Here is an 18,563-nt window from a genome sequence, read left to right as displayed (position 1 = left end):
CCAGGCCTTGCATCAGCTAACTCACCTATGAACCCATGTCCCACCCACTAGCAGAAGGCTTCAGTGGGCTCTGAGTGCTGCTTTTTTCCATCAGTGGAGGCTGAAAGGATCCATGCTTCTGTTTCTGAGCATGGGATTCCCAGGGGAGCTGGAATGGCAGCATTTGACCCTCTTGTCCTGCTGGCAGCTGTCTCCTGGGTACCTGGGGAGGGTCAGGCGTGTGCCGGCTCTGTGTTCCTGGTGGGAAGATGGCAGCAAAGGGGCTATGAGGGCAGTGGCCACTGCCAGGGGGAGATCAGGGGTAGGTGGGGTCACAGCAGGTGATATCTGACCCACGACTTGGCTCAATAGGAGCCAAGGACCAAAAGGATTGAGCTGAACAAGGATGAGAAAGGACACTGCATGAGTGAAAGCCCGGGTGTAAAATTGTGGGGAAAACCCACAGGGTAAGCAGGGGGTGGGACACCCTGCAGAGACAGCAGCAGGAACTCTGTGCAGATTCACTGGACGGCGAGCGCTGCTGGAGCTGAGCTTACAGAGCACACAGGGCGTGTTACTTGGCGGATGCTGTCTGAGGGCAGCCTCAGCGGGGGTCAGAATCCACCTGTCACCTCCTTGGCTATTTGTGGAGGTGACTCAAGCCTTCACCTTCTCGGGGGCTGGGGTTCTCAGGGGAAATGCAGTATTGTTGTCTGAGGGGCTCTGGGGTCAATCCTTGACGCACTGTGCATTTGCTGAGTGTCCAGGCAGGCTCTGAAAGAGCGAGGTGGAGGGGGTGGGGTAGGGGGCGAGGCCTTTTACCAGGAGTGATGCTTTGATTTTATTCCCAGCGAGATGTGAAGCTGCAGGCAGGCCTAGAGTACTTTGATCACTCTGATGAGGTGCGCTGGCTGCTGTGTGCACGAGTGCTTGACAAGGCAAAGACCAGTTAGGAGGCCATGGAGATCCAGGCCAGACCTGTGGGTGGCATGGACCTCAGAGGCAGCAGTCGAGGTGGGCAAGTGGCCAGATTCAGAACATGTTTGAGTTTTTCCAGTTGATCAGATGTGGGATGAGAAAAAGAGCTGAATTGAGGGACACCAGTTTTGTTTTGGAAGAAGGTGGTCTCTGAGTGAAGAGACTGGGGCTGTAGGAGGGTGACTTGGGAAAGGAGGGCAGGAACTCACAGGAGCAGGAGCTGTGGGTCTGTTAAGCTGTAGGTGCTTATCAAGTCTCTGAGTGGACTTGAGGGAGACAAAGATTAAGGGCTGCCACTCAACCTGTTGCTCACTCACCACTCCTGTGGTGCCTGGAGCCTGAGACTGGACAGAATCCCTTTAGGAGTGGCATGGAAGGAAGACAGGTGGCCCAAGCCATTCCCCGGAGCACTAGGGGGCGAGGAGGGTCTGGTGAAGGAGGAGCTCAGAGGGGAGGAGGAGCAGTGAAGAGGCTCATGGGGGACCTGCTGCCTCCACTGTGGGGGGCGCTCTTCTGACACTGTGTCCCTCCCACATGGGAGGTTAGAGCAAAGGGAGGCTTTTTCCCTTCTCCATGTTTTTTTTTTTTTTTCCCTTAAGTATAGCTGATTTACAGCATTGTTAATTTCTGCAAAGTGATGTAGTTTTAATATACATATATATTTTTTCATATTCTTTTCCATTATGGTTTATCCCAGGATACTAAATATAGTTCCCTGTACTATAAAAAGGACCTTGTTGTTTATCCATCCATATATATATATATACACACACACACACATATATATAAACAGTTTGCATCTGCTAATCCTGAACTCTGAACCCTCCCTCCCCCACCCCTTCCCCTCGCCCTTGGTAACTGCAAGTCTGTTCTCTGTGAGTATTTCACGGGTAAGTTGATCTGTGTCGTAGTTTAGATTCTGCATGTGGTACTTGTCTCTTTCTGGACTCCTTCACTCAGCATGATCATCTCTCAATCCATCCGTGCTGCTGCAAGTGGCACTGGCTCTTTTTTTAAGAGTAGTAGTACACTGTGAGTGTGTACACACACACGCATCCTCTTTACCCAGTCACCTGCTGATGGACCCTGAGGTTATGTCCATGTCTCGGCTGCTGTAAACCAGTGCTGCTGTGAACACAGGGGTGCGTGTGTGCTTTTGAATTAAGAGTTTTGTTTGGGCATATGCCCAGGAGTGGGACTGCTGGGTCATATGGCAACTCATATTTCTGTATGTTTCTGATTTTTTTTTTTTTACTTTTGACCATGCCGCATGGCTTATGAGATCTTAGTTCCCTGACCAGGGATTGAACCCAGGCCCTCGGTGGTGAAAGCGCAGAATCCTCACCACTGGTGCGCACACACACACGTGCACACACACACACACGTGTGGGCGTATGCATGCACGCACACACGTATTGGTGGTGTCCAACTCTTTGCAACCCCATGGGCTGTGACCTGCCAGGCTCCTCTGTCCACAGAACTTTTCAGGCAAGAATACTACAGTGGGTTGCCATTTCGTACTCCAGGGGGATCTTCCCAACCCAGGGATTGAGCCGTCTCTCTCTTGCGTCTTCTTAATTCTTTGCCCCTGTGCCAGCTGAGAAGCCCCCCTAACCACTGGACAGCTGGGGAATTCCAATTTTTAGTTTTGAGGAACCCCCATACTGTCTCCTTAGTGGCTACACCCACTTACGCTCCCAGCAATGGTGAGTGCCTCCCTTTCCTCCACATCCTCTTCAGCATTTACCATCCGCAGACTGTTTGACGGTGGCCATTCTGACTGATGTGAGGCGATACTTCACTGTAGTTTTGACTCGCACTTCTCTAAGGATTAGTGATATCAGCATCTTTTCACGTGCCTGCTGGCCATCTGTTACCTCATCTTTGGGCTTCCCTGATAGCTCAATTGGGAAAGAATCCGCCTTCAATGCAGGAGACCCTGGTTCGATTCCTGGGTCAGGAAGATCTGCTGGAGCAGGGAAAGGCTACCCACTCCAATATTCTGGCCTGGAGAATTCCAGGGACTGTGTAGTCTGTGGGGTCACAGAGCTGGAGATGACTGAGTGACTCTCACTTTCCACCCCATCTTTGGATAATGTCTGTTTAGGTCTTCTGCCCATTTTTCAATTAAGTTGTTTGGTTTTCTGTTATCGAATGAGCTGTTTGTATGTTTTGAAATTAATCCTTTGTTGGTCACATCATTTGCAAATACTGTCTCCCAGTCCCTAGTCTCTTTTCATTTTGTGGTTTCCTTCGCTGTGAGTTTGATTAGCTTCCATTTGTTTATTTTTGCTTTTATTTCTGTTGCCTTGGGAGACTGATCCAAGAAAACACAGGCACAATGTCAGAGCATGTTCTGCCTGCGTTCTCCTCTAGGGCGTTTATGGTGTCATGTCTCACTATTCAGGTCGTTAGCCATCCTGAGTTTATTTTTCTGTATCGTGTGAACGTGTGTTCTAACTTCACTGATGGGCGCACAGCTTCCAACTTTCCCAAAACCACCTGCTGAAGAGACTGTCTTTTCCCCCTTGCATATCTTGCCTCCTTTTTCAAAGATTAGTTGGCCGTAGGCGTGTGGGCTTACTTCTGGGCTCTCTATTCTGTTCCACTGATCCGTGTATCTGTTTCTGTGCCAATACCACGCTCTCTTGATGACTGTAGCTTTGTAGTGTTGTCTCAAGTCTGGGAGTGTTGTGCTTCCTGCTTTGTCCCTTTTCCTTAGGATTGCTTTGGCAATTCTGGATCTTTTACAGCTCCATATAAATTTTATTTGTCCTCTGAAAAATGTCATGGGTAATTTGATAGGGATTGCACTACACCCGTAGATTGTTTTGAGTGGCATGGCTGTTTTAACAATATTCTTCCAGGCCCAGAGATGGGGTCATGTTTCCATTCAACTTCCGTTATTAATGTTTTGTAGTTCTCAGCATGTAAGTCTTTCACTGCCTTGGTGAGGTTTATTCCTAAGTTTTTTGTCTGTTTCTTGTTCTTTTGATGCAGTTTTAAAGGGGGTTGTTTCAATGTCAGTGTAAAGAAATGCAACCAATTTCTTTCCGGCGATCTTTCATCTTGCTACCTTGCTGAATTTATCAGTTCTGCTGGTTTTCGTGCGGAGTCTAGGGTTCTCTACAAACAGTGTATGTCATCTGCATATGATGACGGTTTCACCTCTTCCCTCCCAATTTGAATACCTTTTATTTATGCCTCTTGCCTGACTGACGGGTCTAGGACTTTCAATACTATATTGAATGAAAGAAGCGTGAGTGGGCCTCCCTGTCTTGTTGCGGATTCTAGCGCTTCTCCATGCTTCGTCTTCAGTAGTTGTGGGTGAGGGCCTAGGCCTTGCGGGGCTGGAAGGGGTGTTTGCTCTACGCGCGTCCTGTGCCGGGGAAGTGCCGCGGGTCTCCGTGGCCCATTGTCGCTGCGGCGCACGGGTGGAAGGTCAGCCCTGCACTTTCAGGGTTCAGTCTGTGTCCTGCCCAGTCTACGTCTTGTAGTCAGGTCGGTTCCCAGAGCCAGGCACAGCCCGCCCCTGAGGCCTCAGAGGAGTGCGTCATCTGGTTGAAAAGATGAAAGGCCTGTGGTGTACTCCGTGGTAACAAAAAGGAGCAGTGTCTGACACGCTGGGGAGGATCAGGAGAAGCTCACCAGAGGGTGGCATGGGCTGGGGTGTGAAGGCCGAGAGGGGCTAGAAGGTGAGGCGGCAGCCTGAGTGGGGACTCCTGTGAGTCGCTGTGTCTGGATGGAGCTCGGTGGCTCTTGAGCAAACAAGGGGACAGGTTCCAGCTTCCCTCTCGGCGCAGGGTTCAGTCCTGTTCTCTGCCAGCGGGCAGTCCAACCCTCACTATGCCAGGTAGCCAGGCAGGAGGGTAAGTGGTCTTCTACTGGAGTGAGAACTCAGGGAGGGCCCCTGACCTTGAGTGCCAAAGGCCAAGAGGAGGATCTCTGCGGGGTGAAGCCCCAGAGTCTTGCGAGGATATGCAGTCTGCGAAGCCTCGCCTGGCACTGGGTCTGAATCCACAGCATCCTCCCCCTTGGGTATCAGATCTGAACAGCTACTTTACCCCATCAAGTGTCTGCCGACAGTGGAGCTCGCTTGCCAACCTCAGCCCAAGTCTAAAACGGTGTCTTTCTTCTTTCATTTTTTAAGACTCGAAGAAGGTAGTGCCGACCTGAGGAAACGAATGTCACGGCTAGAAGAGGAGCTAGACCAAGAAAAGAAGAAGTACACGATGCTGGAGATAAAGCTGCGGAACTCGGAGCGGGCTCGGGAAGACGCAGAAAAGAGGAACCAGCTGCTGCAGAGGGAGATGGAGGAGTTTTTCTCAACCCTGGGAAGCTTGACTGTTGGGATGAAAGGTGCCAGGGCGCTGAAGTGAAGGGACCAGCAGAGTTCGTCCCTGCTGCGTGCTCGCCCTCCCGGCCCTCCACAGCCTCGAGAGGAGCCGGAGCCTTTGCAGCTGGACCTGGGCCTCAGCGGTGCCAGCAGATCCGGCACGGGCTGGAGAGAGCAGCCCTGACACCCCCTCAGGAGCCCGAGCCCCACTCGGGATCTGGAGGCTGCTCCGACCGTGCACGGTGTGGCAGGCATCAGAGCGGCAGTCCCGTGACCGCCAGAACAGACGGCACTTGGGATCTGAGTAGCCCACCGGGACCTTTCTGCACTCTTTATTAAATGTGCTCTCAAAGCATGATGCCTGGGTGCCTGACTCCTTTATGGTCGTGCAGAGGCAGGGTACCGAGAGGCCTCTTCCGCTTCTCACAGGGTTGGAAGTCCTCCAGGTGTCCCACGGGTGGGATGGCATGGAGGAGCCTTGGGCAGTGGGTGACAGAGCTCTCTGAGCAGCCAGTGTTATGGCCACTGACGCTGAACAGGCACATCTGTGTGCTCTCGGCTCCACCTCCTGCGCTCAAGGCAGGATGGTTTTCCTCACTGCTTGCTCCCCCTCCCACCGCCTGGGCGTCTGCAGCTGGTGTCTGTCGGGAATCTCTCTCCAGCCTTCTGCTGTAACCTGCTGTCCTTTGCAAGGCCCCGGCTCTGCTGCAGAGCCAGAGCCCATGAGTCAGGGCTCAGCAGGGGTGCAGCGCTCCCTGCTTCTGCTCCCCTGGGTATGTGCAGGGTGAAGGCATGGCTCCATAGTGGAGAGGTGAGCGCAAGTGACGGCCACCCCTCAGCTGTGCCCACCCTCTTTGCAGATTCCCCTTGAGCTGATGCCAATCTCTCTCCCTTCCCTGCCTGCTTACCTCCGGTTCATCCTCAAGGCTCCATGGGGGCAGTTCCTTCAAGCCTTTCCCTGGCTGCCGCCACACTCAGCCCAGGACTGGGCCAGAGTTCCTCGGGACGGACCTTCAGTGGCAGCAAAGCAGCCGCCTCTGAGCAGAGGGGACTGGCGTCTGGAGAGCAGGCAGTGCTAGCGCCATCCCTTCACTTGCCCCTGCTCACAGCACCCTCCCTGTCACCTTCCACTATCCTCAGCAGCCAACTGCAATGGTTTTGTGGGGAGTGGGGTCACCAAAGTGCCCCGCTTTCTGACTGCCATCTCTGGAGAAATCACTCAGGCCAGCTACCCCTCTACCTGGAGGCGGGTATAAACTATCACAGCAGTGCTCCAAATGCCAGGGGGCTGGTGCTCCCAGAAGCGCTGGCTCTCCATCGTCAAGGCGCAAGCCCACAGGCCCAGGCTGACTAGGAACTCCCGCGGTAATGAGGAGGCTGATGACGGGCCCTCAGCCAGGTCACTGGTGGCCTCAGCAGCCAAGAGGAGAGGTGCCTGCCCAGGGCCCTCAGCAGCATCAGCAGCCAGGATTCTCTTGGGGAGCTCTGAGGGGTGGGGTCAGTGGACAGCACTACCTGCATCTGCTCCCAAGCCCATCACTATCCTAGAAGTGTGGGTGACCAGCTTTCCCAGGGGGTAAAGTATTGCCCTCCTCCTGTTCAAGGAGAAAGAAAGCAGTATGAAGTGACTGATTGCTCACAACAGCTCAGTAACACAGGAATTAACCACATGCTCCCTATTCAGTGGAGAAACTGAGGCCGGGAAGAGCGAGGTGAGAACACCAGTGTATTTTATGGTCCTCAGTTCTGCTAACTTTGACCTAGAGAAAAAATGCTGCTAGGCTATGAAAGGAGCAGAAATGCCCAAAGGGACCCCACGTGATGATGGGGACGCTGTCTGTCCGCTCAGCCATCAGTAGTGGCAGAGGCTCAGCTTTTGGCCAAGTGCTAGGCCCAAACCAGCTTGTGAGCCACACTCCACCTGCTGGCAAAACATAAGACCTGCAATTCAGTTTTTCTCCGAAAATTAGGCAGTACTCGGCAGATATTCTGTCCTCCAGTTTCCATTTAATTAGCACTCTCCACTTTGTTTGTAAAATAGACTGACCTCCGCCTGTAAATCACACTGAGACTGAGGGGCTCTGGCCCAGTACCCTGTCCCGTCCACCACATTCTCCCCAGTTCAGTTACATTCATAGAACCTGCTCCCGAACCTGGGGATTCGAGTTATTCCTATTACTGCAATGACATCATTTAATATTAAATACACTGATGCAACTAGAGATTACCATACTAAGTGAAGTCAGAAAGACAAAGATCATATGGTATCACTTAGTGATGCCCGCTTAGTGGACTCTAAAATATGAGAAGCGAGCCTCTCATCTATGAAACAGAGTCACAGACACAGAACAGACGGGTCGCTGAGGGAGGGGACTGGGGGCCAATGGACTGAGAGGCTGGAGGTGGCAGAAGTGGGCTTTTACACGTAAGATAGATAAACAACAACGTTCCCGTGTCTAACACAGAGAACTACATTCGATATCCTATGAGAAGCCATAAAGGAAAAGAACATAAAATATATATATATAAAAACCACTCTGCTGTACAGCAGTAATTAACACTGTAAGTCAACTATATACTTCAATTAAGAAAATAAATTTGAGAATCTGATGAAGGCTATAGACCCATTGAAGAAGAAAACCACATATACAAAAAATTTAGCTTTCAAAGACCTCTAGAAGCCTGCCACTAAACTCTATAATCAAAGTTTAGAGATTAAGGGATTAACAGTAAATTCTTAAATTTGAAAATAATAAGTAAATCAATGAATTATAAATGTGAAAAGATAGGGAGTCAATTTTTTGAAAACCTACATAAATGCTTTAGAAAGATTCAGTAACCACAACTTACTGAGAAAAAATTGCCAAATTGTCAACGAATCAAACATACAATAGTGGAAAACTGGTAAAAAAACAAAAACAAAAAAACCTGTAGGATTCTGCTCTCAAACTACTTCTAAAAATTTTAAAATTGTTTTATAATGTGTGTTTTACTCTAAAGAAAAAACTGTAAATTTTAACTCTTACACTGAAAAAAAATGAGTTGGCTTACTTTTAAAAAGCCTGGTAAGTGCCCCATGTTAGAATACAATTTTAAGAACGTGTGTATATGAAAGAGACACAGGCAAAGACAGAAACAGTGGAAGAGGCGCTCCTTGTCTACCTGGCTGGTAGAATAATGGACCAGGTGTGAACTGGGTTCACTCCCCACAGTAAAAGGACTTAGAACAGAGTCCAGGTAACCAGGCTCCAATCTGTGGGCAATAAATGGGGTCAGTCGCAACATCCCGTCGGTCCTGGGCAGGGCCCCACCCCCCTGGAGGGTTCTCCCAGGACCCTTGCCTAGTCCCATCACAAAGGGACCACGTGAGGGGCAGCAGCAGTGGCGTGGGGCAGCTGCCATGCTGCCTGGCTGGGAGCTCGGACAGACGAGACACTGACCGTGTGCTGAAGCCAAGACTGAAGGACAGGAAGGGACACTGACTCAATTAGGTCCAGGCAGAAGTCCACATGAGCACCAGTGCCCTGCTGGCACGGCGGGAGGTGGATGGGGCCAGAGCCAGGCGGGGACCCGACCCCGCAGACCCCTGTCGCTTACAGAAGAGTCACTTTTATTTGAAGGGATACTGGAAAGCACTCAAGGGCTTTAAATAAACGGACATGAATTGGCTTGCACTCAACAAGGCAGGCTATTTTGGCCCCTGCTATTTTGGACAGTGGCTAAATCCGCCCACAGAGGGAGGAGCAGCAGGGAAACTAGTCAGGGAACTATCGGTGGGGTCCAGGCCAAGTGGAGCGCAGTGTCAGGCCAGAAGCTAGCAGGAACCGACGGAAGACTGCATGGGAGCTGAAGAGAAGACCCCACGCCCAGGCCAGTCTTTCCAGAAGCGCAGATGTGACGAGAAGCAGAGACAGGGTGGCGAAGTGGAGGGGGCAGAGGAGAGCTTTCCCAGGCGGTTACTAGAGCACACGTGTGCTGCCCGGAGTGATCCAGTAGAGGGAAAGACTGGTGAGGGAGAGAAGAGCGTGCCACGACGAGGAGAGGCGAGTCTGAAAAAGAGAAACAAGACCAGGACAAGTGGGAGGGCTGGTGCAAAGAGAAGAGGCAGGGAGACAGGGCCACGGTTGAGGCAGGTTTCTGGAGATGCATAGCGGAGTCTGAGCAGCCTCGAAAAATGGCAAACATGCTTACCTTTAACTAGCAGCCCCCAAATTTATCTGAGCACGAAACCCTTTATTCACATAAGACTTCTTAGGCAGTGGCACACAGCGGTCACAGAGTGAAAACGGGAGGCAGGCTATCCAGACTCAGATCCTGGCCCTGCCACACGGTTGTGCAGCTCTGAGCAACTTGCTCAGCATCCCTGTGCCTCAGTGTGATCACCTACGAGGGGAGAGTAACAGTTCTTACCTCATAAAGTTGTTATAAAAACTCTGAGCTCATACAGTCACAGCACTTAATGCCCAGCACAGAGTAAGCTCTCCATGAATACTGCTACTCATTCAACACAGAACTAGTGTTCTGTGCAACTAACTTTGGGAATCGAGTCCTGGCAGGAACTTGGGCAGCGTGGGGGCGTGGTGCCCCCTTCGGCGGCCTGGTCTGTGCCTCCTCCCTCCCCCAGCCCTTCCTGGCCTCCTCCAGTGGCGTCCCGCTACCTCCCCCCGGAGCATGACCTGCCGCGTTCTTTGCTGCATCCTGCTTCCCATTCATTACTGCTCCCGGTGGAGATTTGGTACTTCGTTCTTCAAGGCAGCTGATAATGAATGGAGGGACCGCATCAGAACCACCTTCTCCCTCTGACTCCTTCTGAGAAAACAGAGCCATAGAGAGTTTACGCAACTTGCTGGAGGTGAGGCAACCAGTGTGAAGCCCGGATCCAACTTCAGGTGTCTGCCGTCAGAGCACATGCTCACGCTACTATAGCAGTGTCACAGAGCTACGTGCAGCTTCCTTACGGCAGATCTTGAAAGGAGTGAATACTGAATTTCAGGGGACAGACACAGTACGGAAGATAGGTCCTCTGTCAATAACTTATCCAGACCAACATTTATCGAATGCCTACTTCCCAATCATTGTGAACAGGCTCCTCCATTCAAGGGATTCTGGGTGAAGCACCAGCGAAGATAAACACACAGGATGGCCTCGCAGAACAGGAGAGACATAAAGCACACTGCTGCCTCACAGGACAGAACCGTGAGTGCGTGAACAAATGAACACAGCAAGGGAACATGCAACAGGGACAAGAAAGAGTAAGCCCTTGCAGAGAAGCTTTATCAGAGGAGGAACAATCGGATCGGGCCTTCAGCCACGAAGATTTCCAATGAACCAGCGGCGGGAGTAACGCGCACAAAGATGTGAAGTATGTGTCACGGAGGAGGTTCAGTTGGAATGAACTGAATGGCAGGAATGATACATAAAAAACAGCAAAAGAATCAAAACAATGTTTAGCAGTCCTACTTTTCAGAGAGTAAAACAAACAAACAAACAAAAATCCTCAGTCAATACTGATGTTGAGGCATTTCTCTCACGTGAGAATTATTCTTACCAACCACATGAAGATTGAGACTACTGGGGATGAATAGGATGGCCTGGGGGTCAGCATGTATTTAAGCTCTCAAATGGGAGGCCACACAAAATTCCTCCCTCTCGCTTCAATATTTGCCCATTATCTTAAACCGTTTCTATTCCTTTCCGCGGCTAAAGTCAACAATTATATTTGCTTTACGTGGATTATCCTGACAGAAGTACACACAGTCTATCATTTCCGCAGCCCTGGGAAAGACTTATCTCCCATCCTGCGACAGACGACGCAGCCCCGGGCTTGGCAAAGCTGAGATTTGTCCAAGATTACCAAACTCTCCATCTGGAGGTCAGGCTAGTCTGGACCCCTAGGACTCAGTGGATCCCACCCTCTCCAGGACTGTGTCTCATCAAGGCACAGGTGCCTCTGAATTCTCCCTTTCAACTTGTTCTGACCCCTCAGTTTACCCTTTGTCTCTCAAGACACTGTCATAATTCTTTGTATTTCCTGCCAACTTTTCGAAAGTACTTTTTACTGCTGCTTTACCACTCACTCGATCCTCAGCAATCAGAACTATGCCCCTACCTGTTCAGGCAACTCCAAGTCTTATTTACGTTACATCCAGCAGGAACCCCTCTCTTTTCCCTCTGTCTACAAAAGGACACTAATGAAAATGGGGCGCAGGCCACGCAGGCGCATGACACAGACTCCATCAGGGAACAGACTGTGCGGACAGAGGCTGGCAGGCAAGTAGGTGGCAATCTTTCCTTTCCTTCCACTCCTGGAACACTAAATGGCAAGCTGATGCCATACCTGAAGTGTGTTCCGTCATGAGCTGTGATGTACAATCTGTAAAATACACCCAAGGTACTCTCCCCAAACAACCTCTTGTGTGCTGACCAATGAGCCCCAAATGCTAATCTTGCCAACTTCACTTATGTGGTGTAATCTAAATCCCCAATTTTCCATTCTCAATATGCGCAGAGGACCTCAGTTCTCAATCTCTGGCTTCACAATTCCCACGCCTCCACTCTTATCAGATCCGCGCCCACTGTCAGTTATTCTAAGCCTGTTCATATTAACTCCATTCACAAACTAGCAGTTCCTACCGCCTTTAAAATGATGACAAGCTCTTCAAAATGTTTCACTTCTGATCAACTTTTCAGTCTTACCTCCCATCATTCTCTCCTTACAGTCATACCCCACTAGGCCATTCTTCCCTTCTCATTCCCTTTACGTGGGAATGCCCTCTTCTCCAAACTTTCCTTGAAAAAATGCTTCTTCTGCAAAAACCCTCATTCCCTCTAATCAGTCCTTCCCTGTGTTCCTTCAGCATGACCTTCGCTCCTCCATTCAAAACTTATTTCGATCAGGCTTACTAGGCTCGAGTGTCATCATTTTTAGACCTCTCATGCCCAGCTTCCAACACAGGGTCTCAGACAGATTTGCACACACAGATGGAGTTAAATGAAATATGTTACCAAGCACGGAAGCAGAGAGAGAGACAACAGGATATGGTGAATGAATTATGTCAGACAGAAGTCTAACTTCACAGAACATATTTGAAGTTATCTTTTAGTTTCAAATGAAGTCCAAAGACGTACTGCTATAAAAGCTAAGAAAAAAAAAACCTCAATCCACAAAATCACTACAGATCAATTTTCAATGACAGAGTCAATGGATCTTTTAAGGAGCAGTACTAAAATAAATGTAACGCCGCAATTAACAAGAACCACTTCATTTTATCTGGTGTCACTAGGGCGTTACGATCGAGTGGAGATTAACTCGGCACTCAGCACGGTCGTCCGCTCTTGCCGTCCAGTCTATCACCGGCGGTCTCGCCAATGACTGTGATGAGACGGAGAGCGTCAGGCTGGCAACCGCATCAGCTGATGGAGCAGTAGTGGTCAGGTGGATACTTGGGCCTTGCCTGTCCTTTCCTCAGAACCAGGCGAGCATGAGTTCAGGTGAGGAGGGGTGTGAGCTTGTGGATATGACGGTTATCTGGAGCAAGAGTCGAGCAAGATAGATGAGAGTCAACAGACTGGACATATGCAATCAGTGAGCCTGCTAGCCTGCCTAGTACAGGCAAAGAGAACACCTGCATGGCAAAGCTGGAAATGCACTGAGCTGAAATCCCTGGGTGGCTTTGAAACAGATCCTTTTAAAATACTTCTTGCCAAGTGGTCTGCGGTCCATGTGACTGCTATCTCACATGGCTACTAGAACTAGGTTAAGGGCATTGAAGCAAATTCCTTTCTTAAGATAATGTTTCTCTAGCAAGTTCAAACACCAGAAAACCAGGGTGACAGTTTAGCCTTTTCACAATTTATATAAAATCCAAATCTAAGAGACTTGCCCTAGTATCCCTTTAATCCCAAATCCATAGGAAATCTGATACCTGCTCAGAAAAACTTTTTACCAAAAATTTGTATTTTGTTTTCAATGAAAAACTCTTAATTTCATAATTTTCATATCACTTTTTTCTTTTTTATTTAAAATATTATAACCAATTAACATACTAAGATAACATTGTTTACATTCCAGTGGTGCATGTTTAATGACTAGGGCATGAAGGATTAAAAACCACAATAATTATCTCAGCATTCCCTACAAAGCGCCCCATTCTGTTTTGTCTAGAGGAGGGGAGAGGAGAGGGATTGGAACACAGGGAAGGGAGCGGAATGAAAAGGAATGGCATCATACAGGGAGAAAAGCAAATGTCGATTATCATACTTAGGTTTCAGGTTTCAGAACCTGTTGAACAGGATAAACTATGAGAAAATAGATGTCACAGTCCAGGTAGACAGCTAGTTCAGTTTTAACTTCATCATTCGGCTAAAAGATTAAGAGCTTCTCAAAAATATACCAAATATCGGGCCTACAAAAGTAATTTATTTCTTCGTAAAATTTACTAAGATTTATTCCTTTTGTAAAATGTAAAGAATGGACTGATATCACGAGCAGGTTTCTACTTACAAAAAGAGACAGTAATAACGTCCAACGAGCACATCTAACACAATTTTCTAAGATACATAGTGAAAGATTTTACAGGTGAGTCTCTCTTACTGATGCAAGGTATATATTTTACATACTTACTGGTATAGTGTTGACACTGGCTATAAAGTACTTAACACACATAATTCACACTCAGTGAAGATCTAACAGTAAGGGCAACTGCTTACTTGGGAAAGCATAGAAAATTAGTGTGAGGTAGTTCAATAAAAACCTAGTTTAATTTGTAAGTTACTGTGAGAATAGAACATTGTGCAAAACTAACCCACAGGTAATATTTCTCAGAAGTTCCAGTAATGAAGAGAATCTAAATCGGAAATGGCCAGAAAGTGTTACTCTTACTAGACTCTCCTTAAGAGCACTTAACTAAGAGCAAGTTAGTTTGAAACTAATTAGGACGTTTTTTTCCTTACCAGTTTTTTAATCATACCCCAAACTATACATTTCTGCTTCAATGCCCTTTACCCCTTCATCTTTCATGCTATTCAGGAAAAATTAGTTTCCTCTGATTCAGGAAAAACCTAAGAGAGATCAGTAGAAACACAAGTATACTAAAATGTAACGGGTCCAGAGGCAACACTTAAGGGCTGCTAATGACAGGACAGTGGTGTCTGGTTTTCCTACTGGCAAGTTTCCTGGGGTCACGGGGCGTCATGCATTCACTCTACAGCTAGTGTGTGACTAATGAACAACACTCACAAACAAACTATAACAGTATTCTTGAAAATAGACTATGCTTTTACCTCAACATGTTGTACAGGCTTATGTCTAGGCAACAGTGAGTAGTTACATCCTCACAGTGTAGCACATACTGGCCGATAGTGTCTACCAAGTCTTATCTGTAACCCCAAATGGCTTCATTCGCCTGCTGCTGATTGCACTATCAGATATCCACATCCTCTTCACCTTCACCTTTTTAGACAACACAACAGGATCAGCATGGAAAAAAATAACAAAAGGGCTTATGGGAAAGTCTGCTGTTTTACATGCAATCAAGCTTCTTGCTATTGTTAAGGGGGTTGTGTGACAGCCTTCTCACTTAAGAGGCTGGCATTTCTCTTAGGAAGTCTGGTGTGAATACACTGTGCCTTTACCAACATAGGGCATGCATACTGGGAACAATCAGCGGCTGAGGGTGTATAACAAAATGAGAACTGTAGCAAACAGTACGAAAGCGCTGAGATGCTCTATTTTTGCCTGTTATAATTAAGCAATCCCAACAATACAATCATTTAACAAATGGTCAGTTTATATTAGAGGGTCACAGAGTCGTAACCAGGAAGAAATACACAGAAAGAATTACTTTCCTAACCTATAACGCTGAATAATAAATCTTGGTCTAAATAATTTTCTGACAGTAAGACCATGGGTATATTAAGTATATAAAGTTGAAAATCCAAAGTTATAAGATAAGCAAGGTGGTTTTACGTAAATACTGCTTGACAGAAATCTTATTTCCACTTATTTAAAAGGTGTTTAAGATGTTTTAAAGTTTCAAAAACTTCTAAAACTAAAAAGAACTAGCCCATCTTTAGCTTATTTGACACAGTTAGAGAAGAGGGAAAGTTGTATTGAGATACTGCATTTTAAAAACCCAGGGCACACAACACTTACAGACTTTGTTTTTAGGATGTATCTTAAGTCTACATGACTATTAAGAGTTTTGTTTTCTCTCAATCAACTGAAACATGCTGGGTGGCAAGTGGAGCTGGCATTTACAACAAATGATACTGTTAAAACACCTGGTTTTCCTTGCTTAACCAACACCTGCGCCAAGAGATGGCTCATCAGCAAGGAAGCAGAAAATGAAGGGAATCTTCTGGGAGCATGTCAGTTGTTAAAGTGCAACAGTGAAATAATCTATTCTATAGAAATAAAGCTAGGTAACTGTCAAGCTAATAAAACCTCAGCACATTCGTGCTCAAATTCTCCTGAAACTGCAAATCCAATCCTGTTTCTACAATTCAAGAGGTGTCATAGTCTCAAAACTTTATTTTGCCTAATAAAATTAATGCACCCTGTCATATGAGTAGAAAAGGAATAAAAAGACTGCCACTTCGAAAGAGGCTGGAAATCATGGCTTAAACAATCAAAAACAATCTTACTATTTTAAAACATATAAAATGGCTGTTAATGTATTTTGATCCTATATATTGCACATTAACAATGACCTAAAATACCTTATTCAAAAGGAATTTTGCACTGAATACATGAATACCGTGCCAAGTGGACGTTCATATGCCACACATTGAATCGCACCAGTTCCTACTCCTGCTGGTCATTAATTCCATTGGGCATTCTGCCTAGAACTTTTTGCTTATTTAAGTATGCATTTCCCAGTTCATTACAAGAAATCCCTCTTGTTCCAAAAATAATAAAAAGTGCCTGGGGCATTACAGACAACATATTTCAGAGATAATGAGACTTCAATGACATTTTACTTAAGAAAAATTCTGTTATAGAGAAATAATTTTGCAGATATAAAATGTAAACAATTAACATACAACTGTCAGGAGCAGCACCATTCTTACACTATTCAACATCCACATCGTGTGTTTTATTGAAAATTAGGTATTAAAAAAAATGAAAGACTCAGACTAAATAACTACCACTTATGCCTGCTCTGCTCAATATGAAGAAACAGTCCTTAGAAAATGATATCCTATATATGGCTGTGTGCTACTATTTTCAGATGAACGGTATATTGCTCATTTTATACATCACCTACAGAAATCTAAGTAGGCTTTGGAACCTCCCAACAGCTAGTATAAATATGATTACGCCACAGGTAGAATCAAATGGCCAGAAACACCCTGAGAACTGGTGCTCAACTGACTGACACTCTAACAGGAGACTGAATAGGTCCAAGGGCCCGAGGCTGTAGGAAAGAGAAAGACCAGACTCTAGATCATTGCTAGGACCTACAGCCTGAGTAGATTAACTCAGTGTATACAAAAACAGGCTCACAGCTAGTACAGGTGAACCATCTGTTTATTTGCGTTGAAATGTATTATTCATGAAGTATCCTCTTGACTTTATGTGATCATAAGCTTTGAGCATGCCACAAATTTGCAGGAAACACCATATTCTCTTACTGTACTGTTGGTGGGTGGGATACGGGGATAGGAAGATGGTGGTAGATGCCCAACACTTTCAAAGACATGCTCTGAGTTATTCTGCCATTCAGATGATGGGGCTTTTGCCAAAATTCACATAGGATTACCTATCAGTTGTATGTAACTAAATTAGAATTGGCAAGTAGCAAATATTGGAGGTTTTTTTTTTTTTAAAAAAACACGTTCATCATTTACAGTAGTTATTCCTGAATATAACTGGCTACAGGTTATTTTCCCTCACTCCTCTGGGGTTATTTCATTGATAAGCACATAACCCTAAAGGATAGCATCATGAACAAAACATTTGAAATAAATTCTAATAAAAAAAACTATAAAATCTTAAATAATTCATGATATAGGCAAGTCACCACATAATAGTTGCTTTGATAAACAAAATCTTACAAATTCAGTAAAAAAAAAAAATCAGCAGCATAAGATAAAGCAAATATGCAAAAATTTTAAACCATGATAAAATAATTAGGTTTACATTATACAGTTAATTACAGCAAAAATACACAGTTCTGTTGCTGTTTTAAAACACAACTTAAATTTTAAATTACATCACTTGAAATTAAAAAAAATAAACTACTTTACTACAAAATGAATTCTACATTTTTGAAAAATCACTCAAAAATAAGACCACTGAATTGTTTTCAAAGTAGTTCTATCAATGACTAAACAACTCCCCATCCCTCCCACCCCCCGAGGCCCAAGTAGTCATCTACAGCAGCCCAGAGGCCCAGCCGACGCTTCTAGACTGCTGTCTGTATCCGAGGCCAAGGTCGGATCTGTTGACATTGAGGACACATCATTGGCAGACGACGATGATGACGGACGCTGAGAGCCACTGGTCACTGCTGCACCTGTGCTGAGGAACAGAACAGCGAATCAGTTGCAGACAGAGTTGCAGATGGAGCTACCAGTACTGCGCTGACTGCCTCCAGTGGCCAATCATTTTTCTTTTGGTTTTAAAAGGCTCACTAAAAATAACCACAAGTGACACACAGCACAACACTAACTTACAAACAGTTCACTGCAAGCTGCGGGGCGAGAATTCGGAAAATGTCTGGAAACCTGGAGCCCCTGCCCTTTCTACTAATTTTTCAATTTCAGACAAGAATTATTCGAGACAAGAATTCTCAACTCCAAGCAATATTTAGAAACAGTCCTATAGCGAGATTCATGAACTCGCTTCAGACTGCGTGCGAATAATACTGATAATACATGCAAAACTGTCTGTATTGCATTTTGCTGTAGAGAGGATCTCAAGGGATGTATGACTCAAACAGTTAAAAAAAACTACAGCCCTAATAAATGTAAACTGGTGCAGCTTCTATGGAAAAAGAGTATGACGGTTCCTCAAAAATTAAAAAGAAAACTGCCATTCAGTTCAGTTGCTCAGTCATATCCGACTCTTTGTGACCCCACGGACTGTAACACGCCAGGCTTCCCTGTCCATCACCAACTCCCGGAGTTTACTCAAACTCATGTCCACTGAGTTGGTGATGCCATTCAACCATCTCATCCTCTGTCGTCCCCTTCTCCTCCCACCTTCAATCTTTCCCAGCATCAAGGTCTTTTCCAATGAGTCAGTTCTTCACATCAGGTGGCCAAA

General features: G+C 46.4%; 2 protein-coding genes across 20 annotated transcripts in view; one reads left to right on the top strand and one right to left on the bottom strand.

Annotated features, from left to right (window-relative positions):
* The window catches only part of ARHGAP22 (Rho GTPase activating protein 22), a 192,379-nt gene extending 175,263 nt beyond the window's left edge, over positions 1-17,116 (top strand). For all 10 annotated transcript variants that reach the window (XM_042241142.2, XM_004021555.6, XM_012105509.5 and 7 more), the window contains one exon: positions 5,108-17,116. In XM_042241142.2, coding sequence (XP_042097076.1) covers positions 5,108-5,336 — 229 coding nt within the window. In that variant the 3' untranslated portion in view covers positions 5,337-17,116. The remainder of the gene's footprint in view (positions 1-5,107) is intronic.
* Positions 13,286-18,563, bottom strand: part of MAPK8 (mitogen-activated protein kinase 8) — a 98,556-nt gene continuing 93,278 nt past the window's right edge. For 5 of the 10 annotated variants that reach the window (XM_027962330.3, XM_027962329.3, XM_060406509.1 and 2 more), the window contains exon 12: positions 13,286-17,816. In XM_027962330.3, the coding sequence (XP_027818131.1) occupies positions 17,800-17,816 (17 nt within the window). In that variant the 3' untranslated portion in view covers positions 13,286-17,799. The remainder of the gene's footprint in view (positions 17,817-18,563) is intronic. The other 5 variants (XM_027962328.3, XM_027962327.3, XM_042241128.2 and 2 more) reach the window with 1 other exon arrangement.

The sequence above is a fragment of the Ovis aries genome, chromosome 25 (assembly GCF_016772045.2).
Source record: "Ovis aries strain OAR_USU_Benz2616 breed Rambouillet chromosome 25, ARS-UI_Ramb_v3.0, whole genome shotgun sequence".
In the NCBI taxonomy this organism is placed as follows: domain Eukaryota; kingdom Metazoa; phylum Chordata; class Mammalia; order Artiodactyla; family Bovidae; genus Ovis; species Ovis aries.
Note: the sequence above shows the minus strand (reverse complement) of the source record. Positions and strands in the feature narration are given on the sequence as shown.